At 52.2% G+C, this 27,066-nt stretch overlaps 11 protein-coding genes across 12 annotated transcripts; 7 read left to right on the top strand and 4 right to left on the bottom strand.

The window, feature by feature from the left end:
• Window positions 1-81: 81 nt before the first annotated feature.
• Window positions 82-2,305, top strand: KRP23_1322 (Glucosidase 2 subunit beta; the record flags this gene model as incomplete). Of its 2 annotated transcripts, none has more annotated exons than XM_067883798.1 (7): window positions 82-369; window positions 436-1,064; window positions 1,135-1,247; window positions 1,321-1,570; window positions 1,638-1,827; window positions 1,899-2,071; window positions 2,140-2,305. In XM_067883798.1, the coding sequence occupies 7 exons, from the start codon at window positions 82-84 to the stop codon at window positions 2,303-2,305; spliced, it is 1,809 nt and encodes a 602-aa protein (XP_067751894.1). The 2 variants fall into 2 exon arrangements, with proteins under 2 accessions (XP_067751894.1, XP_067751895.1); XM_067883799.1 differs by having other exon boundaries at window positions 436-1,067.
• A 532-nt stretch (window positions 2,306-2,837) lies between these two features.
• KRP23_1321 (Phospholipase D A) lies at window positions 2,838-6,870 on the top strand (the record flags this gene model as incomplete). Its single annotated transcript, XM_067883786.1, has 3 exons — window positions 2,838-4,454; window positions 5,082-5,148; window positions 5,204-6,870. The coding sequence occupies 3 exons, from the start codon at window positions 2,838-2,840 to the stop codon at window positions 6,868-6,870; spliced, it is 3,351 nt and encodes a 1,116-aa protein (XP_067751893.1).
• A 1,448-nt stretch (window positions 6,871-8,318) lies between these two features.
• Window positions 8,319-10,016, top strand: KRP23_1320 (Phospholipase D A; the record flags this gene model as incomplete). Its single annotated transcript, XM_067883775.1, has 1 exon — window positions 8,319-10,016. One exon carries the CDS (start codon window positions 8,319-8,321, stop codon window positions 10,014-10,016), a length of 1,698 nt encoding a protein of 565 aa, XP_067751892.1.
• Window positions 10,017-10,232: 216 nt separating this feature from the next.
• Window positions 10,233-11,984, top strand: KRP23_1319 (Phospholipase D A; the record flags this gene model as incomplete). The annotated part of the gene is made up of 1 exon (XM_067883764.1): window positions 10,233-11,984. The coding sequence occupies one exon, from the start codon at window positions 10,233-10,235 to the stop codon at window positions 11,982-11,984; it is 1,752 nt and encodes a 583-aa protein (XP_067751891.1).
• Window positions 11,985-12,119: 135 nt separating this feature from the next.
• KRP23_1318 (C-factor) lies at window positions 12,120-13,482 on the top strand (the record flags this gene model as incomplete). The annotated part of the gene is made up of 3 exons (XM_067883753.1): window positions 12,120-12,839; window positions 12,913-13,075; window positions 13,181-13,482. 3 exons carry the CDS (start codon window positions 12,120-12,122, stop codon window positions 13,480-13,482), a joined length of 1,185 nt encoding a protein of 394 aa, XP_067751890.1.
• A 323-nt stretch (window positions 13,483-13,805) lies between these two features.
• On the bottom strand, window positions 13,806-14,300 carry KRP23_1317 (uncharacterized protein; the record flags this gene model as incomplete). The annotated part of the gene is made up of 1 exon (XM_067883742.1): window positions 13,806-14,300. One exon carries the CDS (start codon window positions 14,298-14,300, stop codon window positions 13,806-13,808), a length of 495 nt encoding a protein of 164 aa, XP_067751889.1.
• A 1,290-nt stretch (window positions 14,301-15,590) lies between these two features.
• KRP23_1316 (Phospholipase D A) lies at window positions 15,591-17,369 on the top strand (the record flags this gene model as incomplete). The annotated part of the gene is made up of 1 exon (XM_067883731.1): window positions 15,591-17,369. One exon carries the CDS (start codon window positions 15,591-15,593, stop codon window positions 17,367-17,369), a length of 1,779 nt encoding a protein of 592 aa, XP_067751888.1.
• An 894-nt stretch (window positions 17,370-18,263) lies between these two features.
• Window positions 18,264-20,024, top strand: KRP23_1315 (Phospholipase D A; the record flags this gene model as incomplete). The annotated part of the gene is made up of 1 exon (XM_067883720.1): window positions 18,264-20,024. One exon carries the CDS (start codon window positions 18,264-18,266, stop codon window positions 20,022-20,024), a length of 1,761 nt encoding a protein of 586 aa, XP_067751887.1.
• A 70-nt stretch (window positions 20,025-20,094) lies between these two features.
• On the bottom strand, window positions 20,095-21,774 carry KRP23_1314 (uncharacterized protein; the record flags this gene model as incomplete). Its single annotated transcript, XM_067883709.1, has 1 exon — window positions 20,095-21,774. One exon carries the CDS (start codon window positions 21,772-21,774, stop codon window positions 20,095-20,097), a length of 1,680 nt encoding a protein of 559 aa, XP_067751886.1.
• Window positions 21,775-23,929: 2,155 nt separating this feature from the next.
• KRP23_1313 (uncharacterized protein) lies at window positions 23,930-25,522 on the bottom strand (the record flags this gene model as incomplete). Its single annotated transcript, XM_067883698.1, has 1 exon — window positions 23,930-25,522. The coding sequence occupies one exon, from the start codon at window positions 25,520-25,522 to the stop codon at window positions 23,930-23,932; it is 1,593 nt and encodes a 530-aa protein (XP_067751885.1).
• Window positions 25,523-25,676: 154 nt separating this feature from the next.
• Window positions 25,677-27,056, bottom strand: KRP23_1312 (uncharacterized protein; the record flags this gene model as incomplete). Its single annotated transcript, XM_067883687.1, has 1 exon — window positions 25,677-27,056. One exon carries the CDS (start codon window positions 27,054-27,056, stop codon window positions 25,677-25,679), a length of 1,380 nt encoding a protein of 459 aa, XP_067751884.1.
• Between the last annotated feature and the right edge of the window lie 10 nt (window positions 27,057-27,066).

The raw sequence follows: 27,066 nt of genomic DNA, 5'->3' as shown, positions 1-27,066 counted from the left end.
AAACGCCTTCGCATTGGTTGAAAATAAATATTATCAGCCAATCCCCTCCTCCCTCACTTCACTTTTCAATCAGAGATCAGTATGACGCGCGTGGTGCATACTTTGCTGCTCTTGAGCCTTCTCCCTGCGGCCTCCAGAGGATCCTCCTTTGTGAAGATCCGTGGCGTCGCTCCGGCCGACCAGGGAAAGTTCCTTGCCAGCGAGTTCTCGTGCGTTGTGGGCGGGAAAGCCACAGATCTGCCAATCCGGCGCGTGAACGATGACTTTTGCGACTGCGACGATGGCCAGGACGAACCGGGCACCGCCGCCTGCTCGCACCTCATCAGCAGTGAATTCTACTGTGAAAATGACGGGTTTTTCCCAGGAAAAGTGAGAAGCAGTGAAGGTGTCATGAGTTTTTAAGGTAGACATACTAAAATGTTGGTTGTTTTGTAGATTCATACGTCACGGGTCCATGACGGGATTTGCGACTGCTGTGACGGGTCGGACGAAGAATTTGGAGGTGGATCGCCGTGTCCGAGCACGTGTGCGACAGCGGCCGAGAGCTTCCAACAGGAGGCGGAGCAGAGACTGGAAGTTGTGACAATTGGGTTTGGAAAACGACAAGCGGCGATCGACGGGGAAGTTGCGAACTTTTTCCACGGTGAAGAGCAGGCGGAGACGACGACGGAGAAGGAGCTGAAGAAGTTGGTATTGCTGAAGGAGAGAGTGACGGTGCACAAGGACCGTGAGGAGCTGAGGGAGAAGAAGTATCGTATGGAGGTGGCGAGGCAGAAGCACGTGGAGGGACACAGTGCTGTGGAGAGTGGGGAGTCCGGCAAGCAGCAGTTTTCAGATGCAGCGGAGAGAGAGGCCGTTGAGGCGTTGGAGTTCGAAGGTCTTGATGCCATTCGAGTGGCGGACGACGAGGTTCCGGTGGATTCGCAAGAAGACGAACGTGCATCAGAGGTTCTGGATTCGAGGAGAGCGACTGTCAAGAGCTTGATTGAGTTGCCGGACGGCACCCGGATTTCACTCGCAGACTACCTGCGCTTGGATCACAGCAAGCAATCCCCCACCAAGAAGTTGTGCGCGCTTTTCTCTGTATACCCATCGGTTAGGTTCTTGAAGCTGACTAAAATATGTTTGTTGCAGAAGAGTGCCGCGTACGGCGGAGCAAATGCGGCGCGAAGATTTCCTTGGGCCTCTTTTTAATGGTGGGGCTGAAGGAAGGAAGAAGATTGGGCTGTACGGTCTGCGAGTCATTGGTACGAGTGCATCAAATGTAATGGGCTATGTGTTTACTATAAATTCTAACTGCAGCAACTTTCTGCGAAAAAGGTATCGTCATTTCCCCTGTCCGCGGTTTAGTGGAGTTGGTTTTGTTTTCTCCAAGAACACTGTGGGGAGTCCTGTCAACTCCTGAGGTTGCGGGCTCTGCCATCGCCAAGCTGCCGGACTTTCCATCTCCATCACGTTCGATTTGGTTCCGTCAACTCGGCGGAGGCAGTGTGTATGATTCGTACAGCTCGGTGATGTGGGGTGCTCGAGTTGTCTGGGACGCACCTATCTATGCGTATCAGTATTTATTGTAAGTTGCTTATTGTTCGCTACTGGACTGTAAGCCCTTGCTGATGATATATTCTGCATTTGTGAAGCCCAAAGCTGGATGAGGAGGTAAAACTCCCTGTAGCGGAATCGTTGCGCAAGGTATTGCATGAAATCGATACGGACATCACCAAGTTGGAGAAAGAGAGAAACGAAAAGCGTGAAGCTGCCAAAATGGACTATGGCCCAGACCGCGCTTACTTTTCTTTGAAAGATAAGTGTATCGAGAAGCGCATTGAGGTTCGTTGTGCTTTACAGACTGTGCTGAAAAATGTTTTGCTCAGTTGAGTGTTACTGATTATGTTAAGCAGAAGTATGAGTACAAATTCTGCGCCTTTGGTGAAGTCAAGCAAGACCGAACGAGGCTTGGCAAGTGGGATGGCTGGGCAGTCGATGAGACCAATGATTCTTCGAATGAGGGCGAAATAGATCACACGAAGATGCGATACTCAAAGGGTCAAAGGTGCTACAAGGGCCCGGAAAGGTATGATGGTGGTTTGACTGGTAATTGCTATTAAGTTTAGGACTGACACATTTTGTATGCGTGTACAGGTCCGTGTTTGTATATCTTAACTGTGGCGAGGAAAACGAGATTTTGAGTGTGGATGAGCCCTCCACCTGTGTTTATGAGATGACTGTGCGCTCGCCATTGGCATGTACGGCTCAGGTCCTTGCCAAGGCTCAGAAAGACGTGGAGTTTTGGACACGTAGACAGTAATCCAAGAACAGATCACGATCTACAAAGAAGCTGGCAATGCAGAAAGAGAAAAATTGGCAATGAAAGGCTGTCAGAAACATTGTGGATTTTTTTGCACCACTTCTTATCGGATCGGGTGATCGTGCAGGCCACGTGGATCTCAATTCTCGAGCAGTGTACGTTACGATTCATAACGTAACTTACGATATCACAGAGTGGGGTAGATATCACTTTCCAGCCTGCAAGCGGTAGATACTCTATCCTGTCAAAGCAACCAGCTCAGGAAGCTTTCTTTGCTGGTTAACGGCAGCACTCTCGCTTTTTCACCTGGCAGGATTCCAGCCTTCACATCCGCTACAACTTCTCGAGCGAGTTCAACTTCCCAAGAGGGCAAGTGCACTTACACACTGTTCAATGCACAACACCTCACATCTCCGTGTTATCATCATGTGTCCACTAGTCCACTAGAATCGTGGTGTCCGGGCGACCCCCCTGGTTGTCGTAATCTTGCCCATGCTTCCGTCTCCTCTCAGTCCAAGTTTTTCCAGCCAATATGGTACGCACTCGCAGAAGCGCGATTCTGGCCCTCGCCTTGACCTGCTGGATACAAGCATTGGCCCCGGTTCCTACGTCGGCCTTCTCGTTCTCGTCGTTGTTTGGCAATGACGACGACTCTGCTGATGACACGAGCTCTAACAAAGCAAACCAAGACAACCTGAACGTGCCGGCACGACAACCTCTTTTGGATGCCGCAGACTGGTTCCTAACGGAGCAGGAAATGACTGATTCGCGGGGTGGTGTGCCTAGGAGTGATATGGCCACGTACTCGACAGGCAACGCGGTGACCTCCTTCACGGCGCCGAATGATTTTTTCAATGCAGCCTACGACGACCTTGCGTCGACGAAGGAAGGCGAACGTGTTCTGCTTGCAGCTTGGGTTGTCGCCCTGGTTCCGCTGAAGCCTGACGTGGACCCGACAGGTTCGAAGACTCGCTTCGACAAAGTCATGGCTGATGTCGTAAAGCGAGGGGGGAGTGTCAACATCCTCGGTTGGGCCAGTATTCAGCATCGCAGCAAAGTGATCGACATTCGCAAGACCATCAACGAGATTGCAGAATCATCAGTTAACGGGGCGAAAGCGGTGATGATTTTGGACGACCGCCTCCCCTACCCATTATCATCCCACCACCAGAAAACGTTGGTCATCGCAGCCAACAGCTCCTCAGACAGCGAAGAGCAACCGGTGGCATATGTGGGCGGAATGGACTTCACCACAGGTCGATGGGATACCATGCACCACAATGCATCGGCAATTCGCGACGCAGCCAACGTCTCGAACGGCTACAAAGGCTGGGATGACAGCCACCTTCGTATCCATGGACCTGCCGCGAAAGACGTGGCCAACAACTTTTTGGCTCGATGGAATTCGAAACACTTGCCCTGTCAAGACCTTGACGATGATCTGCTTGACTACGCAAACCCGCCGTACGAAAATTTGCCGTTGCTGGACTACGCGAGCAGCAACTCTAGCTCCAACCTCGGTAATCAGAGCGTACAGATCGTGCGGACTTTCAGCTGTGAGTACAGCCACAATGAGTTTGCCCCGCACGGTGAGAACTCGATCTTCAAAGCCCACCTCAAAGCCATCAAGAACGCGAAGAACTTCATTTACATCGAGGACCAGTATTTCATCCTCGTGCCGGAGTTGCTGGACGCACTGTTGGAGGTTTTGCCGACAATCCAGAGACTGATCGTGGTTACAAACCCTCAGACCAAGGTTTTCGGCACCGGAGGGTACGTCAAGTACAGCTACGAGATGGTTACGCCCCTCCTCGAGGCCTTCCCGAACAAATTCAATCTCTACACGACGAAGACGGAGCGAGAGATTTGTGTTCACAGCAAGCTACTCATCGTTGACGACGTATTCTTGTCAGTGGGGTCGGCCAACTGGAATCGCCGCAGTATGACGTCCGACTCGGAGATTGCTGCAAATGTCATTGATGGTGGCACGGTGGAGTCGCCTGACGGTGTCACTGTAAAGAAAATGGCTCGGGACTTTCGTATCCGCAAGTTCCAGGAGATGACGGGGTTGAGCTACGACGAGCTGGACGCCATGACATTTAGTGAAAGTGCCGACAAGTTCGAGGCCGCTGCACAAGCTTCCGACAAGGTGAGCATACTGCAACATTTGAAAGTCGAGTATCATGCGTACTACATCGCGATCACCGACATCATTCGACAGGTTTCGGATCCCCAGGACACTTGCCCATCTGATTGAACCATGAAATGAAAACTTATCTGTAGTTAGTCCTACAGCCGTTGTGGCATGTGAAGTTCATCGACGATGCAAATTCCCCGTCGAGCAGTACATGTACCCTCCTTTTGGGAGCGTACTGCACACCACGGTTCCAGCGGATCGGCGAGCAGCAAAATCGTGCACTGCAACACAGCGGATTACCCGTTCTAGTGGAACGCTCGAACGGGCAATCCGCGGTACTGAGTAATCGCAGTACAGTAATATGTGTCAGTACAATAAACCGATAGCCTTTTAATACAGAATAGAATTGATTTGGGCAGTGTAGAAATTTGTCTTAGGTCTCCTCAGCTAAACTTTGTTGACCTGCTTAAATTGGTATACATAGGACATTGCAGGTTGACGCTCATTACGGTACGCACGTTGCTTTCTGGATACATTGACTACCCTCGATTACCATCCAGCGCCTACCAGGATCTTGGTGTGTTTTCCCATCCCAACTGGCATCTCTGTCGTTCCCCTGCTGTTATTCGGCCATCACAGTCCTCCTGTAAATTGCTGCGATGCCCTACTGGTCATTTTCGCGCTGGGTCAGATGCTGCATCGAAAGGTAAGTGGTCGCGGTCTGACGGCACCAGCGTTGGTATTGACCTGCGTACTCGCAGTGGCGCTGACCCCAGCTTCAGCCTTCTCCTTCGCTTCTTTGTTTGATGGCGACGACGGTGGTTCTTCAGCTTCAGCCTCGGTAGCAACTGACGCTGACACAGTCCAGGACGCCAAAGTACAGCAACCTCTTCTCAAAGCAACGGATTGGTTTCTAACGGAGCAGGACATCACGGACTCTCGAGGCGGTGTACCTCGCAGTGACCTGTCGGTTTACACAACTGGTAATGCGGTGACGCCTCTTACGGTGACGAACGAATTCTACGACGCGACCTACGACGATTTCATTGCTACGAAAGAGGGCGATCGCATTTTGCTTTCTGCTTGGGAAGTGAGTCTTGTACCGCTAAAGCCTGATGTTGATCCTACGGGTGCCAAGACGGGTTTCAGTGAAGTTGTCGCTGGTGTTGTGCAGCGAGGAGGGAGCTTCAACATCCTCGGCTGGGCCAACATTTTGCACCGCAAAATCAACATCAAGGCTCGCGACGCCATCAACGATCTCCCTGCGTCCCCAGTTAATGGTGCGAAAGCGATATACATTTTCGACGATCGGGTGCGTACAATGACATCTTCGCACCACCAAAAGGGGCTGATCATCGCAGCAAACCGTTCAACCTCGAAGAATGACCAGCCCATAGCGTATGTGGGTGGACTTGACTTCACCAATGACCGTTGGGACACTATTTACCACAACAACAGCGCTATCCGGGATGCAGCTGGCATCACGTATGAACGTAAAGGCTGGGTCGATGCACATGTGCGGATCCACGGCCCCGCAGCGAAAGATGTGGCAGCCAACTTCCTAGCACGATGGAACTCGAAATACCTTCCGTGTCGCGGACTTGACGACGATCTGCTCGCCTACAAAAATCCGCCGTACAAAGGCCTCCCCCCGCTAGACTACGCCAGCAGCAACACGACCTCGAGCTTGGGTAAGCAGAGTATCCAGATCACGCGAACTTTCAGCTGTGAGTACGAGCACTACAAGGAATTTGCCCCAAAAGGTGAGAACTCGCTGTTCCAGGCGCGCATCAAAGCCATCAAGAACGCAAGGAATTACATCTACATCGAGGACCAGTATTTCATCTACGTCCCAGAGCTCCTTGACGCGATCATGGAAGTGATGCCGAAGATCCAACGCTTAATCGTTGTGGTAAACCCTCAAAACGGTGTGTACAAGTTGACGGGGTACCCGAAGTATTTGTACGACATGGTTGAGCCGATCCGAAAGAAATACCCGACCAAGTTCAAAATCTACGTGACAAAAGAAGTCCTGAACTTGTACGTTCACAGCAAGTTCGTGATCGTCGACGACGCGTATTTGTCCGTCGGGTCAGCCAACTGGAATCGACGAGGTATGACTTCCGACTCGGAGTTCAACGTTGATATCGTGGATCAGGACACAGTTGAGTCCCCTGACGGCGTTACGGTAGGCAAACTGCCTCGAGACTTTCGCATTCGCAAGTTCCAGGAAATGACGGGATTGCGTTACGAAGAGTTGGATGCCATGACTTTGACTGAAGCATTTGCTGCGTTCGAAGCTGCCGCCACGAATGCATCGACCATACTGCAGCATTTGGAGATCGACTATAAAGTATACTATGTCGCATTTACCGACCTCATCCGCCAGCAAGTGGACCCCCAAGACGTTTGCGCCAACAACAACTGATGGCTGGGCGAGTTTGAATATTTCCAAGAAGATTGCAGAACTCTGGAGGTTTGGAGTCTATTTTGATAAACAGGTTTGTCTTCGTTTGAAATGTGAAGTACTTCGAAGTACTTCAGTACCAGTAACAGTCTGTGCTTTAGTCGAGCGCAATGAAGGTGACCAACTGCATGATTGTCAGCAGTATTATTAATAATACGAACGGTTTGCTCCGTTCAAGCGCCGGTATTCGTGACATTTTGTGAAATCCCATTAATCTTAATTGCATCCGTGCAGCTCAACATAAATGCATGTATTAATGCTTGTTGTCCATACCGAGTTGTACCACAGATATGTGGTACAGCATACAGCCAAGGTGCGACGGCGAGTTCCACAGCGAGCCACGCATTGTATTCGCCAGGAGGTTTTATCTCCATATCGCGAGGGAAGCGAACCGCGATAGCCTCGATTTTCCCGTACCGGTAATATTACTGTAAATTCATATTGTGGATACAGGAGCGTGATACCAACTGCTCGGAGAGAACCAAATCTGAACATCATCTCCTGGCTACTCAAACAAACTTTAGAACGAAAAAAACACACAGTCCTGGCTACTTCCATGCCAGGCCGTCATGAAAACTCATCACAAAAGGGGGGCAATTTTTCACGCGTGTTTTGAAGGGTTTTCACGTGTGGTAAGAGATTTCAATGTACACGTGAAAACCTTGTAGGAAATCACGCATGCGGTGATCTTCACGTATGGGCGCCAGTTTTTCACGTGTGCTCAGCTCCACTTAAAAGGAAATGTATTATTAATAAATACTGTTGCCTGCGTGCTTGCAGTAGCTGGGTAATTGAGACAATGGCGTAACCTGGGTAATGCGTGTAGTTAAGCATCTCTATAAGCTCTTGAATGTCTTATAGCTCAACCGTGATGTTCTCGTCTTCGTAGAAATCGATCGGCCATTGATAATACGCCACGCCTTTTAAGAATCACAGCTGCACGAGTCCTTTAAAGTTATGACAAGCAATATCAAATGAAACACCAGCTATAGTCGTTAAGCTGTACACTCAAATTCTTCAGATTTACTGATGAGTGAGATGGCGTCCAAACATTTGTATCGCTTAGTGCTTTATAGTACGAAGTGACGTGAACACCTTCGCGCATATGGACAGTTGATAGAAAATCTAGCTGTAGCAAGTTAGTATTTGCTGCAGACCGCACGTGAAAACCTCAATCCACGTGATAAATAAACCCTCAATCACTGAAGGGTAGATCTATCAATCCACGTGACACCTGCAAAAACACACGTGAAAAAAATGCACACCCCATCACAAAACGCGATCATGATCAAAGGTATCCTTCTTGCGCTACTCGCTCGTGGTTCAAGCTCTCGAAAACTAATCGCACTTGCCTGCAGACTGCCCCCATCAGTTCGTTTTCATCCTCGCAGCCGACGGACGTGCTCAAGATGCTGCTCGTCGCCCTAGTTTTCACGTTGGCAGTATCGACAGCTCCTTCCTCTGCGTTATCGTTCAAGTCGCTGTTTGAGCACTCATCAACTCCCAGTTCCAGCGGCAGTGCTGATCTTTCCAATGGTTCAGACATCACTCCACGGCAGCCACTTCTGGACCCGAAAGACTGGTTCCTCACAGAACAAGAGATCACGGACTCACGAGGCGGCATCCCGCGCAGCGATATGTCGGTTTACACGACAGGCAACAAAGTGACGTCCTACACAGTGTCCAACGAATACTTTGACGCGGTGTACGACGATCTCAGCACAACTAAAGAAGGCGACCGCGTCTTGTTGAACGCCTGGACAACAGCCCTGATTCCGCTCAAGCCCGACATTGACCCCACAGGAGCCAAAACCGGTTTCAAGGAAGTGTTTGCTGGCATCGTAGAGCGGGGAGGGAACGTGAGTATTCTGGGTTGGGCCAACATCGCAGGCGGATACATGCCCTACAACATCAAGGCTCGCGATGCCATCAACAACCTTCCACCATCTGCGATTAACGGAGCTCGAGCAACCTATATTTTCGACGACCGCGTCAAGCTCATCTCTTCCCAGCACCAGAAAAACATGGTTATTGCTGCGAGCAGCTCGTCGAATGCTGATGAGCAGCCTGTGGCATACGTAGGAGGAATCGACCTCGCCAACGATCGATGGGACACTATTTACCACAACAACACTGCAATTCGAGACGCAGGTCACATCACGTACCAGCAAAAAGGCTGGGTGGACGGCCATATTCGGATTCACGGTCCGGCAGCGAAGGACGTTGCGAGCAACTTTTTGGCCCGTTGGAACTCCAAGTTCTTGCCGTGCCAGAATTTAAAAGAGCACCTGCTCGACTTCAACAACCCTCCGTACGATGCTCTCCCACCACTGGACTATGCTAGTAGCAACACCACGGCTAATCTAGGCAACCAGAGCATTCAGATCACACGGGTATTCAGCTGCAAGTACGAACACTACAAGGAGTTCGCGCCCAAAGGAGAAACCTCGCTGTTCCAAGCACGTCTTAAAGCTATCAGGAATGCGAAGAACTTCATCTATATCGAGGATCAGTACTTCGTGTACATGCCGGAACTGCTGGAAGCACTCATGGAAGTGATGCCGCGGATCCAGCGCCTCATTGTTGTCACGAAAGAAGAAACAAACGGCTTCACAAACGCAGGCTACATCAAGTATCTGTACCAAAACGTCGATCCTATTCGGTCAAAGTACCCGAACAAGTTCAAGCTCTACACGACCAAGGCAAAGCTAGACCTCTGTATCCACAGCAAATTTGTCATCATCGACGATGTGTATTTGTCCATCGGCTCGGCCAACTGGAACCGTCGAAGCATGACGGCCGACACAGAACTCAACGCAGACGTGGTGGATGGCGACACGATCAAGTCTCCTGAGGGGCTAACGGTAGGTAAATTGCCTCGAGACTTCCGCATTCGTAAGTTCATGGAGTGGACGGGGCTCAGCTACGACGAGCTGGATGGCATGACTATTGTCGAGGCTGCGGACCAGTTTGAAGCGGCTGCTACGGACGACTCAACAATCTTGGCCAACAATGTCATTGAGCACCACGCGTATTTTGTCGCCGTCACCGACTCGATGCGAAAGGTATCGGACCCCCAAGACACGTGCACCGTTGACACGAGTTGAAAAGGTAGAATTTTGCATACCCACTACATGTACACATCGTGAAGGGAATCCTGCCTACATACGTTTACGGGCTCAAAAGGGTACGGGAAAAAGTGTAATACGAGGATTATGCAGCTCATGATCATGATCATGAGCTCCATACAATCTACTTTCGCGGGGGCAGTCTTTGCAGTTGATCGAGACGGCCAACCGTAGACAACCACACTCCACTCCGAGATGAGAACTTCCAGCAGAGTGTTCTTTATCGCTTTCTTGCTGACATTAACGATAGCACCAGCTCCTTCATCGGCCTTCTCGTTTTCCTCGTTATTTGACGGCGATGACGACGAAGATGGTTCAAAGTCCAGTATCACAGAAGACGGGGGTGGAGACGTAGGCGCTTCTGATGGTTCCAGCATCAAACCCCGACAGCCGCTCCTGGATGCTCAGGATTGGTTTCTTACAGAGCAAGAAATCACGGACTCACGAGCTGGCATTCCCCGTGAAGATCTGTCTGTTTACACGACAGGAAACGCAGTGACAGCTTACACCGTAGCGAATGAATTTTTCAATGCTGTCTACGACGATCTCAGCACGACCGAGAAGGGTGACCGGGTCATGCTTGCTGCGTGGCTGGCTGCGCTCGTTCCGTTGAAGCCCGATGTCGACCCGACAGGAGCCAAGACGGGCTTCAAGGAAGTGTTCGCTGGAGTCGTGGAGAGAGGAGGAAACGTCAACATCCTTGGCTGGGCGAGCATTGCTGGCTCATACATGCCCTACAACATCAAGGCTCGAGACGCCATCAACAGTATCTCGCCGTCCCCGATCAACGGAGCCCGAGCAACATACATTTTTGACGACCGCGTGAATCTTATCGCCTCGCACCATCAGAAAACACTGGTCATCGCATCAGACATTTCCTCCGGTAAAGCTGATCAGCCAGTGGCGTACGTGGGGGGACTGGATCTTGCTGTCGACCGATGGGATACCATTTACCACAATAACACTGCGATTCGGGATGCAGGCAAGATCACCTACAAGACGAATAAAGGATGGATTGACGGTCACATCCGAATCCATGGCCCAGCAGCGAAAGACGTTGCAAATAACTTCGTAGCTCGCTGGAATTCGGATTATTTACCGTGCCAAGGCCTCGAAGATGACGTCCTTGACTTCAAGAACCCTGTGTTTCACGATATCCCGCCGCCCAACTATCGCAGCAGCAACACCACCGCCAAACTTGGCAAACAAAGCATCCAAATCACGCGGACGCTCAGCTGCGAGTACGACCACTACAAGGAATTTGCTCCACGCGGCGAAAACTCGCTGTTCCATGCACGCATCAAGGCCATCAAGAACGCGAAGAACTTCATCTACGTCGAAGATCAGTACTTCGTTCTCGTGCCAGAACTACGTGACGCACTGCTGGAGGTGATGCCACGAATCCAACGCCTTGTTGTCGTCACAAAAGAGCAGACCAACGCCTTCACCAACGCAGGCTACATCAAGTATCTGTACGAGAGCGTCGAGCCTATTCGGTCAAAGTACCCGAACAAGTTCCAGATCTACACGTCTAAGGCAGACCGCAAACTTCTCATTCACACGAAACTTGTGATCATTGACGATGTGTATTTGTCCATCGGCTCGGCCAACTGGAACCGTCGAAGCATGACGGCCGACTCGGAACTCAACGCAGACGTGGTGGATGGTGACACGATCAAGTCTCCTGAGGGGCTAACGGTAGGTAAATTACCTCGAGACTTCCGTATTCGTAAGTTCATGGAGTGGACGGGGCTCAACTACGACGAGCTGGATGGCATGACTATTGTTGAAGCCGCGGATCAGTTTGTGGTTGCCGCTGGCAAGAAGTCAACGATTTTGGCCAAGCTCAATATCGAGTATCACTCATACTTCATCGCTATCACGGGCATAATGCGGGAGGTCTCGGATCCGCAGTACGACTGCATCGCTGGTAGTAGTAATAGTTGAGTGCATGGATCTTCAACATTTGTTATACATGTCGAACTGTCAACATCACAACATCCAACTTTCTATCATTTAAACTCCACGCGATTGGTCCAAAAAAACAAAAATAAATGACGCCATTCCTGAAAGTTTTCGAGTATGGGCAAGTGGCTCACCATCGAGGAGAAGTACGAGGTGATCGCCAAGCACCGCCGCAGCCCCGCGCTGTCGCAGGTGAAGCTGGCGCAATGGGCCAAAGCCGCGTTCAACCTGGAGCGCGCGCCGTCCGCTAACACTGTCAAGAAGGTCCTTCAGGCGGCGGAGGAGATCGAGCAGAAGCACCGGCAGGGAATCACGAAACGCGGCCGAGACGTCGTGAGCCCCGAGCTGGAGACGATGCTCAAGGGATTCGTAGACCAATGCGGGGCTGAAGAAGTGCGGCTATCTCGCAAGCTATTGGTACAAAAGGCGCAGCAGATTCTCATGGAGCTGCCGGCGGACAGACGTCCCAAGCTGGGGTTGTCGGTGGGCTGGATGACCAATTTCATGGCGAGGCACGGGATCCGATTCAGACAGTTTCGGCGCAGGAGGACGGAAGACAATTCATTGGGGGATAATGAGGGACAACCGCAGAGGACGGTGACAGATGTGACAGATCATTTGGCGCTGGCGAGAGATACCCCAGGGAGACAGATTGTCCACACAGAAACCCCGACGGTCACCCCTGCACGGGGGACGGATATTGTAGTAGAACCGATGAAGAAGGTGGTCTTGGTGACGGGTGCGGGGCAAGGCATAGGTCTGGCTTTTGTGAGGCACTATATGAATGAGGGATGGAATGTCATCGCGACGGTGAGAGATGTGGCAAAAGCAGAAGAGGTATCTTGTGGTGTATTTTTTACGGGGTTGATAGTGTGGGTCATTTAGTGTCTATTTGATTTGTGTGCTGTAGTTGAGAGTGTCGATGCCGTGGAGGTTGATGCCGCTGGATGTTGCGGAGCAACAATCGATCCAAGAGGCGGCGAGGATGCTGACTGGAGTGCCAATTGACTTGTTGATTAACAATGCTGGTTCGTCGGGATTACACAACCTGGCTGATACGACGGCAGAAGACTGTATGCGTCAGTTCCAGGTGAACGCCTTGGGCCCGCTGCTCGTGACCAGAGCTTTGTTGCCGAATCTACAGCTGGCGGTGGGCGCGAGAGGTACTGCGTTTGTAGCCCAAGTCACGTCGCGTATTGGCAGTATTTCAGACAACAGTTCTGGCGGGGCGTATGCTCAGCGTGCGTCGAAGGGCGCACTGAACGTGTTCACGAAGAGTTTGGCGATTGACTTGGAGCCTCAGAAAATTGGTTGTGTGCTGCTGCATCCAGGAAATGTGAACACTGCATACAGTAGTTTTCGGGGTGCTGTCGAACCTGAGGAAAGCGTCCAGGGAATGGCGCGTATTATTGCGCGAGCGAAGATCGGGGAGCCCCTGCTGCTTCGGCATTTCGGAAAGGGTGACGTCATCGACTGGTAAAACAGACCAAGCGGTGTCCGTCGGGGTTACAATTGGCCACAAATGCATCAGCATTTATTTCTTTTGGTCCGCAATGGTAGCAAGGAGTGTGTACTGAAGATTGTCCTCCTCCCAGGCCCCCACAAAGAAAACACACGTTCCGAGTCGCGGCTGAGGACGGTCCGTTCGACTGCACTCTCTTCGACTCGGTCAATTTATCAAAGTCGCCTTTGCAACCATTCTGGGAAATCTGGTTAATTTATCGCACATCAGCTTTCACGCAACAATAGTGTGACGCTTCTAGCTACAGTAGCTTACCGTCTGTCTTTCTCGTGGAGAAACCATCACGGATCGACTTGGATGGTTGTGTAGTTGGTGATCCACTCCTGCATAGCTCTGGGCATACCCACTGCTTTTTGCTCCAACTCGTCCCATAGCCACAACCTCTTCTCAGCCGTCATCTCAACCATCGTGTCGTATCTTTCCAGCAGGTGGTCTAGAAATTCCTGCGGTGGCTTGACGTGGTGGTGCTTGACGTAGTGCCAATATCCCTCTGGCCAGCAATAAATTCCGTCGGTCATAGTGCACGCTCCCATTACTCGAGGTTGTTCCATGGCCAACGAGCAGTCTGAAAATCTGCATAAGCTGTAGGCGAGCTCGTGGCTCTCCACGAAAGCCCCTTGGGTGAGGTACCACTCGACTTTATCCATGAAGCTCGGATCGCACTCGGCAAACCAGGCATCGTCCACTAACAAGACTGGGTTCGGCCGGCCAACGTCCAGCAATTCCTGCGTCGACAGCTCTTCCTCCGAGCACCAGAAGCCAAGCTCTCGCAGCATTTTCGCGCCAAAATCGTGGGTGTGCGGTATGCTTCTTCGTAGGAACCTAGGAAGGAGCATTAGAAATGCAGAAAAAAGATATTCCACGCACAGCTACCAAGGTTGGTTCATGATAGAAGAACAGGATCACGCCCTCGATAATACAAAAACCTTCCTAAGACTGCGAATACATCAGGCATACGAAAATGTACGTGTTCATACCAAAATATAAGGTCATGCATGTATACGAACGGATTCGCTCCAAAAACCACGGCCTGTGATTTGTTAATTTGGGTTATGACCTCCCTAAAAATAGAAATAAAAAAATTAAAAGTATCTGGAAAATACCCAAACATATGCAGTCTTGATGTGCATATGTTTGCTTTGCAGCCGGAAGCAGTGTTGCTTGCAACTACATGTACAGAATCCCCCGGCAAAGGAAGTAAACAATATTGTAAATACTTATTTTAAATGTGTAAATATTGTTCTACAAAAACTTGTTTCGAGTCGCGGCAACGCTCACTAGTGAGCTCACTGCTGGACCCACCTTGCTTCGCGGACAATCCGCTCGGGTTTGCTACAGCTACGCTCCTCGCATCCGCTTACTACGACAGTGGCATTACCGCCTTTGGTAGTTCAGTATGGAGAAGTGGGTCTTTCACCGCAATAAATTCATTTGAGTGATGAACAGTTCAACTCGATTTTCTCATCTTTTCTTTCTGCCTGTCTTCCTTTGTGCGTTGGTGCTTGAACGCGAATGCAACGGGCTCACCAATTTTCAGGACTCACATTTGATGAACGTCAGTGCTTTTTTAAGTGGACCTCACTACCGTAACGGTAGTGAGGTCGTACCGTAGCGTCACATGTTACAACCGTCAGCAACTCATGATAAATCATCGTCTATTGCATTTATAATATAGTAAAAAACAATCGCAAATCAGTACAGTGCTATCCCTCGTTATGCACAGTGCGTTCACCAAAGCGATTTAAGAGGTATTAATAATAAAACACTCTTTTGGCAGCATTTTCCTTTCACATACTATCGGATATAAAGGGGTATTGGAGTATTGAGGTGCGCATAACGAGGGGGTAGCACTGTATACCTGCAGCTCAACTGAATTCCGGTTTACGGTGAACCTTACTCTCCCATGGACGGGCCCATGCGAGCGGAAACTACGGACATCACATCTCGGTTTGCTATCCTGGCGGGTCGTAGACAGACAGATGATGGTTGAATGGGGGAGTAGAAGTGGCAGTATCTCGTCGACTTAATTGTCGCCTCCCCGCGGCACTCCACGTTTCGAGTTCGAGATGACCAGCCAACGCACGACTTTAATTGTCCATGCTGCCTTCGTGATCGCGTTGGCGGTGGCGCCGACCCCTGGGTCAGCCTTCTCATTCTCGACGTTGTTTGACGGCGACAACGGTTCTTCGGCGAAAGACAGTTCATCGAGTACGGAAGCGCAGACTGGCAGTGACGCTGACCTCTCTGATGGAACGGATATTAAGCCCCGGCAGCCTATCCTCGATGCCGAGAAGTGGTTCCTTACCGAAGAGGAAATCACGGAGTCGCGAGGTGGCATCCCTCGCGACGACATGTCGGTGTACACGACGGGCAACAAGGTGACATCCTACACCGCGGCCAACGAGTTCTACGACGCAGTGTATGAGGACCTCAGCGCCACCGAGGAGGGCGACCGGGTACTGCTTGCGGCTTGGCTGACAGCCCTCGTTCCGCTCAAACCGGATGTTGACCCCACAGGAGCCGAGACCGGCGTCAAGGAAGTGTTTGCTGGAGTCGTGGAGCGAGGAGGACATGTCAACATCCTCAACTGGGCCAACATCGGGGTTGGCTACACTCCTTACAACACCAAGGCGCGCGATGCCATCAACAGCATTCCACCGTCCTCACTTAACGGCGCAAAAGCAATACTGATCTTCGACGATCGCCTACCCAAAGCCTTGGCTTCTCACCACCAGAAAAATATGGTTATCGCCGCCAACAGCTCCACAGACCCCAACGACCAGCCAGTGGCATACGTGGGCGGATATGATCTTGCCAACGACCGATGGGACACCATCTACCACAACAACACAGCTATCCGCGATGCTGCCGGCATTACTTTCCGAGAGAAGGGCTGGATGGACGGCCACATCCGAATCCATGGCCCGGCCGCGAAGGATGTCGCGAGCAACTTCGTAGCTCGCTGGAACTCGGACTATGTGCCGTGTCAGGGGCTCGACGATGCACTGCTCGATTTTGAGAACCCAACCTACGACAAGATTGAGCCTCTGGACTACGCCAGCAGCAACACTAAGGCCAATTTGGGGAAGCAAAGCGTGCAGATCACGAGAACCTTCAGCTGCTTGTACGAGCATTACAAGGAGTTCGCCCCCCGAGGTGAAACTTCGCTGTTTCAGGCGCGTATCAGGGCGATCAAGAACGCAAAGAACTTCATCTACATCGAAGACCAGTATTTCGTCCTCGTACCGGAGCTGCTGGACGCGATCATGGAGGTGATGCCGACTATCCAGCGCCTGATTGTCGTGGCGAACCCACAAACAAGTCCGTTTACGAACGCAGGTTATATCAAGTATTTCTACGAGAGCGTCCAGCCTATCCGATCAAAATATCCGAATAAGTTCAAGATCTACACAACCAAGAAAGAGCGCGACATTTTGATTCACACCAAACTCGTGATCGTGGACGACGTGTACCTATCTATCGGCTCGGCCAACTGGAACCGCCGCAGCATGACGTCGGACTCGGAACTTCAGGCGGATGTTGTGGATACGGACACAGTCAAGTCTCCAGAAGGCGTCACTGTTGGCAAACTGCCTCGCGACTTTCGCATTCGCAAATTCGTGGAGATGACAGGCTTGAGCTACAAAAAGCTGGACGCTATGACGTTTGTCGAGGCTGCGGACCAGCTCCCTATTGCCGTTGCTGATGAATCGACGATCCTGGCCAACAACGACATTCAGCATCACGCATACTTCTTCGCTATTACGAATGCCATGCGAAAGGTATCGGACCCGCAGGACACATGCACATACAGTGGGAGCAGCAGCACTGGGAAGACGATGTAAATTCGAATGTGATCTGCCGAGTGTCAGTTCTTGCGTGAGGGCATTTACATGTATCTTCACCACTGTTTTTTATTGACTAGTGCGTACCCGAAGCTGGTTTTAATCATTGTTTAGTCCGCGTGAGAGAGCGTTAGATAAGCCTACGCATGACAGAATTGCAGACTTGGAATTCAGTTCGTACATGTATCGACTTTTTCTCGCAGATGTAGGAATTAAATGAAGCAGAAATGCAACAACGTCTTTTGATTTGTCTTTTGCACTGCTGCGGTTCGCCATAACAGTTTACCTGATTAGTACATGACATGTACTACATGTAGAGGTACCTCAGCAAGACTGAGGCTCATTCGATGACATTTGGGATATCGACCTTCATTTAATGCTTGCACTTTGGAGGTACAACAAGATCACAAACAGTACGTGTGATCGGAGAGTCGCCATTCTCAAGAAATACATGCAGCGCGAGGCTGCTTTATGTGTAAGATAAATAAGAGTCCGCCGTAGATGTTCGGGAAGTCTGCAAAACATTTGTCAGGGTACCGTCTCAACAGGAAGGCACCTGCTCAGATTGACATTGGGAGCCTACCGCTCTTGCAGTCTTGAATACTGTTGTCAACACTGTTCAAATTAGACTAGCAAGTGTACTTTCAACTCGCTGCTAACGAGTTCGGGTCTGAAATACATGTCAATCGTATCGCTCCGAGGGCGAGGTGCACGGTATGTTCGCACCAAAGCAACTGCTACAGCAAAACCCATTCAGATCATCAGCCCAACTTTCACATCCCAAATTGCTATCATGCGGATCCCAAGTTATCCTCTCGCTTGAAAGCTCTCGCCTCGACTCGAGAGTCTCGACATCGACCTACTACTTTTTGAAACCTCTGAGAGATAGGCGTAATGCTTCTCGAGGTCTTAGTTTTTGCGTTGGCGCTCACGTCGGACCCTTCAACGGCGTTCTCCTTCAAGTCTCTGTTCGACGACACCTCAAGTGATCAAGGTAGCACCATAGAGTCATCGAGCGCGAGTACGGATGGTGGCAACAGCAGTGCAGACCTCTCGGACGGATCCGACATCAAACCCCGGCAGCCTATCCTGGATGCCGAGAAATGGTTCCTCACCGAAGAGGAGATCACCGACTCGCGAGGTGGAATACCACGAGATGGCATGGCAGTCTACTCGACAGGTAACAAGGTGACGTCCTACACCGTGTCCGATGAATTCTTCAATGCGGTTTACGATGACCTCAGCACAACCAAAGAAAACGACCGGGTGATGCTTGCTGCGTGGCTGGCAGCTCTCGTCCCGCTTAAGCCTGACGTGGACCCGACAGGTGCCACCACAGGCTTCAAGGAAGTATTCACTGGTATCGTGGATCGAGGAGGCAATGTCAGCGTTCTAGCCTGGACGAACATTGGAGTTGGGTACACACCATACATCGTCAAGGCTCGCGATGCCATCAACAGCATTCCACCGTCCTCACTTAACGGCGCGAAAGGGGTGTTCATCTTCGACGACCGTCTTCCTAAAGCTTTGTCTTCCCACCACCAGAAAAATATGGTTATCGCTGCAGGAAGCTCGTCGGATGCTGTTGATCAGCCAGTGGCATACGTGGGCGGAGTTGATCTCGCTAACGACCGATGGGATACCATCTACCACAACGCTACTGCGATCCGTGACGAGGGACATATTACTTTCCGAGAGAAAGGCTGGATGGACGGCCACATTCGCATCCACGGACCAGCAGCAAAAGACGTCGCCACGAATTTCTTGGACCGATGGAACTCAGATTACCTGCCGTGTCAAAGCCTTGAGGACGATTTACTCCACTTCAAAAACCCAAAGTACGACCATCTGCCTCCACTGGACTACGCCAGCAGCAACACTACGGCGAGTATTGGTAAGCAGAGTGTCCAGATCGTGCGGACCTTCAGCTGTTTGTACGAGCACTACAAGGAATTTGCTCCGCGCGGCGAGACGTCTTTGTTCCAGGCTCACATCAAGGCGATCAAGAACGCAAAGAACTTCATCTACATCGAAGATCAATATTTCGTTCTGGTTCCAGAGCTGCTTGACGCGATCATGGAAGTGATGCCTACGATCCAGCGACTGATCGTCATTGCAAACGAGGAAACAGGGCCGTTCACAAACGCAGGCTACATCAAATATCTGTATCAAATGGTTCACCCCATTCGCGAGAAGTACCCAAACAAACTCAAGCTCTACACAACCAAACCAGACCGAAAGATCTACATCCACAGCAAACTCATGATCATCGACGACGTGTTCTTGACCATCGGCTCTGCCAACTGGAATCGCCGTAGTATGACGTCGGACTCCGAGCTCAACGCAGATGTTGTGGACACTGACACTGTCGAGTCCCCCGATGGGGTGACGGTAGGCAAAATCCCGCGTGACTTCCGCATTCGCAAGTTTGTGGAGATAACTGGACTCAGTTACGAGGAGCTGGACGCCATGACTTTCATTGAGGCTGCCGACAAGCTCCCCATCGCTGCCGACGACGATACATCTTTCATGGGCAACTTAGAAATCGAGAGCCACACGTACTTCGTCGCTATTACGAACGCCATCCGAAAAGTGTCGGACCCACAGGATACCTGTACGTACAGCGGTAGTAGTAGCATTGAAAAGACAGAATAGGCCGGTTATCTAGCTAGAGGTACTTGTCATGCAGACGTTTGTTTGCTTAGAATTGTATCTACGGACGCGCTCAAAAGTATCGAACAGTGCCACCTTTCTTGAGCCACTTCCGAAGAGCATTATGGCGGACGAGCAAGACGCCGGGGTTTGTCGGGTGCGAAGACGGCCACAGTGGAGACCGACACGACTTGGTGAGAAGCTCCGTGATTTCATGTTTTAGCACCGGCTTCATGAATGTTTCGCTGCGCTTTCCAACACCCGTAATAATACGGAGATCCTGCAACGGTGCGTTGCCCGGGAGGGACACATCGCTCACTCCCTGCTGGGAACGCGTGATTTCTTCGAACGCAGACACAACGGCGCATTTTGCAACACCACGAGAGAATGTGTGCAAGTCGATCTCAAAGCCGTCCTTGAGTCGCCACGGTGTCTTCTGGATGATACCTTCGTCCAAGACCCGCTTGAAGGTCTGCCGTGCTGCCGTGTAGAGCTTAAACTCATCCAATGTGTCAATCAGCGTCGACGCATGGCCAATGTTTCGAAGATCAACCGAGTCAAGCTGCTTGAGCACGACCGCCAAGTCTTGTTTCAGCTTGAATTGCTGGCTTTTCGATGTCCTTGGTGAGTCAAGAGAAGACTGTGTGTCGTTTTCTTGGTCTACAGACTTCAGTTTCTCGGGTTGGTTGGCTTCGTGTATCTTGTGGAGTGCCCGGATGACGGTCGAACAAGAGAGCGCGTTAATTACTGGTTTTGCCGCCTTCTCGGCTAGTGCGCGAGTCTGGGTGTCCAGCATGGTGTTAAACAAGTCGAGCACTAATCCCCATTGGCCACGCTTGCCCACTTCCATCATGCAGGTTGCAAATGTGAAATCATCAGGAGCAGCAGTTTGCGCTGCTTGCATCCGATCGAAAATGTTCATGGCAATCTGCATATCCGACGATCTGTCCTGGCTCGCACGCTTCTTTCCTTTGTTAGTCTTGGTATCTCCCGTTCGAACTGCAGCGAGCAAGAACTGGTTAAACAGCAGAGTGTTGGCTTGCTCGTCGATCCAGTCGTCATCAAGCTTGCGGTAGAGCTCCATCACGCGATTCGGCTCGTCGACGCCCAAAAGCGCCTGGCACATCGCAGTAAGCGTCGCCACGTCCGTCCAAACGCCAGGGAACTTCTTCTCCACGAACGCCACCGTCGTCAACAAGGTATCTTTTCGACGCGCCTTAGCAGACGTCAGCATAAGCACTCGAAAAGCACGCAGCGTAGGCGCCACCCCTAGCTCGTGCATCTGTGCAATGGCAGCGTGGGTGCTCCGCCAATCGCCCTGCAATTTAAACACCGACAGCAACGGATCGTAGACACTCGAGTGGCTTTTTGAGGCTAATTGGAACTGCTCGCCAAAGCGTTTGCGCAGTTGTGGCATCCGAGCCAGCGCTCGATCTGCTTGGCCCTTTCGAGCCAACGCGCAGCAAATTTGCACGTGCGACTGCAACGGAGCCGTGACGCCGCGCTTTTCGCCTCTGTGGATCGCGTCCAGCGCCTCTCGCGTGCGGTCATTCTGCGTGCACACGCACACGACGCTTTCGACGTCGCGGGGCAGCAAGGACACATTTGTGTCAGTCGCCTTTCGCTGGAAGTCCGCCACGACTTGACGCCAATCCTGCCATGAGGAAGATGACGAAGACGCAGAAATACTAGATTGCCATCGCCCCAAAAGCTGCGGGTGCCGCACTGGGGGCAGCAGAAATCGACGTCGCATCCTGAAGGCAGATCTGATGGTAGCGGAGACTGTGGCTCTGCAATTCGATATAACGGTTGGGAATCGTGTTTGACGGGGTTCTGAGTGTAGCCATGTGACGTGATGCGCTTGATTCTAGAGCTGCAATGCGGCAAGGCAATTGCGTCGCTGGCCAGTAGCTACTACTGCGCTTGCCTTGAAACAGTGAATGCTCTCCATTTTGCAGATCGATCAGTGGATGCATCGAGTACTCGCCAGTAGGTCTTCAGATCGAGGGTGGGCAAGCTCACCATCCGCACCACAGATGGCCAGTGGAGGACGCGCGGATATGCTCTTCCATCCACGCTCACGTCCAGCAACTTCGCGTCGAGATGCTTGCTCAAGCACCAAGGGATCCGTTTCCCTGGCTGGCCTCAATTGGTCGCAGGACGCGGGAAAGAACGTGGATATCGGCCAGAAGCGCTGATTCGTGCAGGTCGAGCTGACCACGCGCTTGCGATGGCGTCGGCAACGCCTACAGCAACGCCTACAGCAACGCCCACGTTCGTCAACGTGTAAAGTTGCGCGTTCCCAGGATAAACCAGCCGAAAATCCGGACGAGCAGCCAAATGACTCCAGAGCGCCCGTTTCGAATCACCGCAGTCGAAAGCGCGGGATAGTTCGCAGTCGAGGCGAACGAGGACAAGCCCCTGCGACTCGGTGCACGACGTCGGCACGCATAGTGCAGAGGCGTTCTTTGCCTGACCACGCCGACGCTATTTTCTGTCCTCGTTACAAAGAGACTTCACGATCCGTCCCTGCTGGTGGCGCATATGAGATCCAGTGGCGCTATTCATATCCCCACTTTGATGTTCGCTCGTCCGATGTTAGCCATGTTTGCATCCTCGAAAAAAAGTGCGATGCGTACCCAACAGTCCAGCGTGGCGTCGGAAACCAAGACCTGTCCTCGCTGAAAAGCTCGCCTAGCCTCCATCACTGGCACTTCTCATTCTGCGTTCGAACCGCACTGTCCGGTAGTTTTTCATTTTCTTTTCGGGCATGAGGTTGAGCGACGCGGCCTGCTTCGCCAGCTCACCCATGCGATCGACTGCGTCCACGTGCAGCTCGGTCGAAGAAGCGATGCGGCAGTCCATTTTCCCTGCAGACCCATTTGGACTACCGACGCCTTCTCGAACTCGCGAGACCCGAGCATCGGCCGCGCCTGGGAGGACTGGCAAGATCCCAAGACTTCTATGGCGCTGCAACTTGTCAGCGCGTAGCTTACTATCCCGCGATCGAAGCGGCGAAGGCCCGAGCAGAAGCAGCGCAAGGAGACATACCTATGGTTCATTGTTTTCAACGGCAACACGATGCTCCACGACCACAGAAACTAGCTCCAGACGACAACGGACTACATCCGGAGAGCAGACTGCAACCGCCCGGTCAAGCACGGTTCTGCTGCGAGAGAGCAGCGAGGACATCCAACTTTTTCGGGAAGAGGCCGAGTACTCGGACTATTTATCGGCACATGTCACCGGGCAGCACATTGAGCGACCCGAGGACGGAGTTGTGTTTTACGAACTTGAAGTGCACTTGAGCAAGCAGCAGTGGCGTGTGGTGCACCGCTTCTCCGAGTTCCGAGCTCTCCGCCAACAGCTCATCAAACATTTCAGTCGTGGCAAGCGCCGTCGCGCGCCGCGTTGCCCGATCTGTGAAAATGTGTTGGCCTCGATCGTGGACACCATCGTTCCGTCGCGGCACTTGTGGGGCTCGCACCTCTTCTCCAGCTCTTCGTTCGACACGCTCGAAGATGAAATGATTGATGAACGCAAAGTTAGATTTCAAGAGTTCGTACGCATGTGTCTGGTTACTATTAGAAGTCTTCGGCAACACGTCCGAGTACTACCAGACGACACTGCTTGCGAGATCAGTGTTGCGTTGCGAATGATCGAGGAGTTTCTGGGTCTCACCTTCACGAGGTATCTCGGTTTCCTCGGAGAGCGTGGAATCGTCGACCAAATGTCCGAGTCTTCAAGGCAAAGACTCTCGTTACGACGACAGCAAGATGATCGGGCAGTGTCGGACGCCAACTACATAGGCGGTAGGCGATGAAGCCCTTAGACGTGGATGACGATAGAATACAAGCAAAATGTTGCGCTCTATAGAACTCAATATACACCCTGGTGCTATCACGAATCTATGCGAAGCTTGTGAAGAACTGGCGTAATGGAGCTAGCTCATCGTAGCGAATCTTGTGTGGCGTGAAGTTGATCGATTTGGTGCCGTTTGGACTTCCAGCGGGGGCTTGCTCGATCGCGAACATCAGTGGCACGATCTTGAGTTGCAGGTTCTCGTCGCGGGTGAAGTCGTTTCGCTTTTTCCACTCCGAATACGAGTCGGCGACTTCTACACGAATCATTCGAGCGTTCTTCGGAGCGTAGTGGTAGAAAGCGTACTCGAGCGGCAACTCGGAGTATCGGCAGTACGGACACCACGGCCGGTTGTTATTCCGGAATCGACCTGAGACCATCATCAAAAACGTGGGGACCGGGTTTTCCTCGTGCTCGTACCGAACCATAGCGTCCACGTAGGCATCATAGCCATTGACAGTGATGATCTGCTTGTTCTTCAGATCGTCAGCAGGGAAAAGCACGTCGGGCTGGTCTGTGTTCCTGAACAGATATCGCAGAAACGGCTCGTCATACAACGATCTCTGCACAAGCATTCCGCTCGTCCTGCCGTTGCGTCCCTCCCACTGCATCAAGCATGGCAAACCCTTGACGCGCAAGTCCGCGTCGTTGTAAAAGTCGTTTTGGTGTTTCCAGTACTTTTCCGAGCCTGCAAACACCGTCACCAATCGGTTACGTCCCGGGGACTTGGAGAACACGTCGTACACGTGTTTCTTGCCTTGCACGCACTCCTGCGACCAATCATTCGCTTTGAACTGCTCGTCACTGCACATGAAAAACAGGAACAACGACTCGTCGGGGTTGTGCTGGTAGTTCTCCAAGAACCTCATCGTCTCGTGGTATCCCGAGACCTCCTGCTGCCTCGTAGCAGAAGGAACAACCCCCGGCGCGACCTGCACCGGCACTACATTAGTGACGGCCACCTCCGGTGCCGCTGCGACCACCTTGACCTCCACCGGCACAGCGTTGGTAGTAGCCACCTCAGCCGGGACGACCTGCTGCGGTATTGCATTGGGGACAGCCACCTCAAGTTCTGGTGCTGCTGCGGCTTCCTTAATCTGGACCGGAACTGCATTGGCGATAGCCACTTCCGGTTCCGGTGCTGCCGCGGCCTCCGTAACCTGTATTTGCGACTCTTCCTCCGGGTGTACCGGCATCCCGGGCACGCGTCCTTCTAGCTCCTCCCCTGCCGCCATCTTCTCCAGTTGTCTGGGGCTGTCTGTAGCAACAGCAGCAGCAGTAGTCGCCACTGGAGCGTCTGTAGGTGGGACCGTCGTCGAGAGCACCACTTTGATGGGGATTTGACGCGCGCGCTCCACACTTTTGCGCTGCTCCTCCATCTGCGCCGCGATCTCCACGTCCAGCGCATCGTCACTCTGCACGTGCACGGGGTTGCTGGCCTTGCGCAGGTTGCTGAGCTGCTCGGTGGGAGAAGAGCCCTCGAGGTCCGACACGTGGCCGAAGCGCCAGCGCACCAGGAAGAGCAAGTACAGCACCAAGAAGCCGCCGGCCATGAGGTACCACAGGTTGATGCGTTTGCCGCCGGGTGCGCCGCGGCGGTGGGGCCGCAGCCGGTCGCGTCCGTAGCGAGGCGACGCCATGAGCTCGTACGTCAGAGAGTGGCGACTGAACTTGTGTGAGACCGCCGTTTAGAAATAGATTATGGCATTAGAAATACTACGACCACCTGGAAACGACACCAACATGGCTACATTAAATTGCTGCATTGGCACGACTACATTATTGAAGTCTATGCTAAACGGGGTTCTTCCAGCCCTGGAAGATGCCTCGCAGCGCGTCCGGGTGGTCGAAGCGCTCACTCACTCGTTGGAAGGTGAAACTTTTCGTTTCCGTGTCGAGGTTCGCGCGGTACATCCACGGCACGCCACGCACCATCAGCGCCGTGTCTTGCTTCCACTCGTTCGCAGGGTTCTTCCACATCCCGTACGAGTCCACCGTCTCCACCTTCACTAGCCTTGAGCCCGAAGGCGCAAAGGCGTAAAATGCATACTCGACAGAAGTCTCAGAGTACCGGCAGTATGGACACCAGAGACGGTCGTTGGTTTCCAGTCGGCCTGCAATCAGGAAGACGAACATCGGCCCTTCAGGAGGAGTGAGCGACGAGTCTTCTCCAGTAGCGATAGCGTCGATGTAGTGGCGGTAGTTTTTGTATCCCTTTAGCAAGACGATCTCTTTTGATGCTGTATTCTCCGGCAGGAGCAGCGGGTCCGGAGCGTCCTGGTTCTCGAACAGATATCGGAGCAGCGGTTCGTACAGTAAGCTCTCTTCAATGATCATACCGGACGTGGCCCGCTTCGCCCCAGGGGAACCTCCGTGCCATTCCATGAGTGCGGGGATCATCTTGACCTTTAAATCGCTGTCTTTGAAGAATGGGTTTGGTGCCGACCAGTCCTGCTTCGACCCTGCGTGAATAGTCAGCAGTCTGTTCTGCGACGGAGACTTGGCGAACACATCGTACACAAGCTCCGAAGCGTCCACACAAACCCGACGCCAAGTCGTCTGCTGGTCCTGTCCGTTGCCACACACGAAAAACAGGAAGAGCTTCTCATCGGAATCTTCGAGTGTCGTGTAGTTTGCTAAATACGCCATGGCAGCATCGTATCCAGACACCACGTCGTGACGACTCGAAAAAGAAGGAACTGCTCCTGCAGTTGACACTGGAATACCTGGAGCTGCAAACGTTGGCACTGGGGTCACGGTTTGTGCAGCAGTGGGCTCCGGCGTCGAAACGATAATAGGTCCTGGGGTTGCCAGTAGGTCTCCACGCAGATTTTGCTGCTTGTTCACGACCGATTCCTCTGTACCGGCAGCAGGGGTTGGTTCCGCCGTCTGAAAAATGTTGCCAACCTGTATGTCGACGTCGCCTTCTTGGTCTTCTGTCGTTTCGCGCCGGTAGTCCTCGTCCTGCTTAACTGGCGGTCGATCAATGACCACGGGACCCCTTTCAGCGCTGATGACGTTGGCTCGCAGGTCCGCGTGACTCGCGGCCGACCACAGACGCACCTGGAAGAGGAACATGCAGTACAGCGTGAACACGGCGCCCACGACCATCACCCATCGCCGCCGCCGGGCGCTGCTGGCGGCACGGCGCAGTCCTCCCGCTTTCGGCGGCATCCTTGAGCGC

The sequence above is a fragment of the Phytophthora ramorum genome, assembly GCF_020800215.1.
Source record: "Phytophthora ramorum isolate Pr-102 chromosome Unknown Phyram_PR-102_s0001, whole genome shotgun sequence".
NCBI lineage: Eukaryota > Oomycota > Peronosporomycetes > Peronosporales > Peronosporaceae > Phytophthora > Phytophthora ramorum.
Note: the sequence above shows the minus strand (reverse complement) of the source record. Positions and strands in the feature narration are given on the sequence as shown.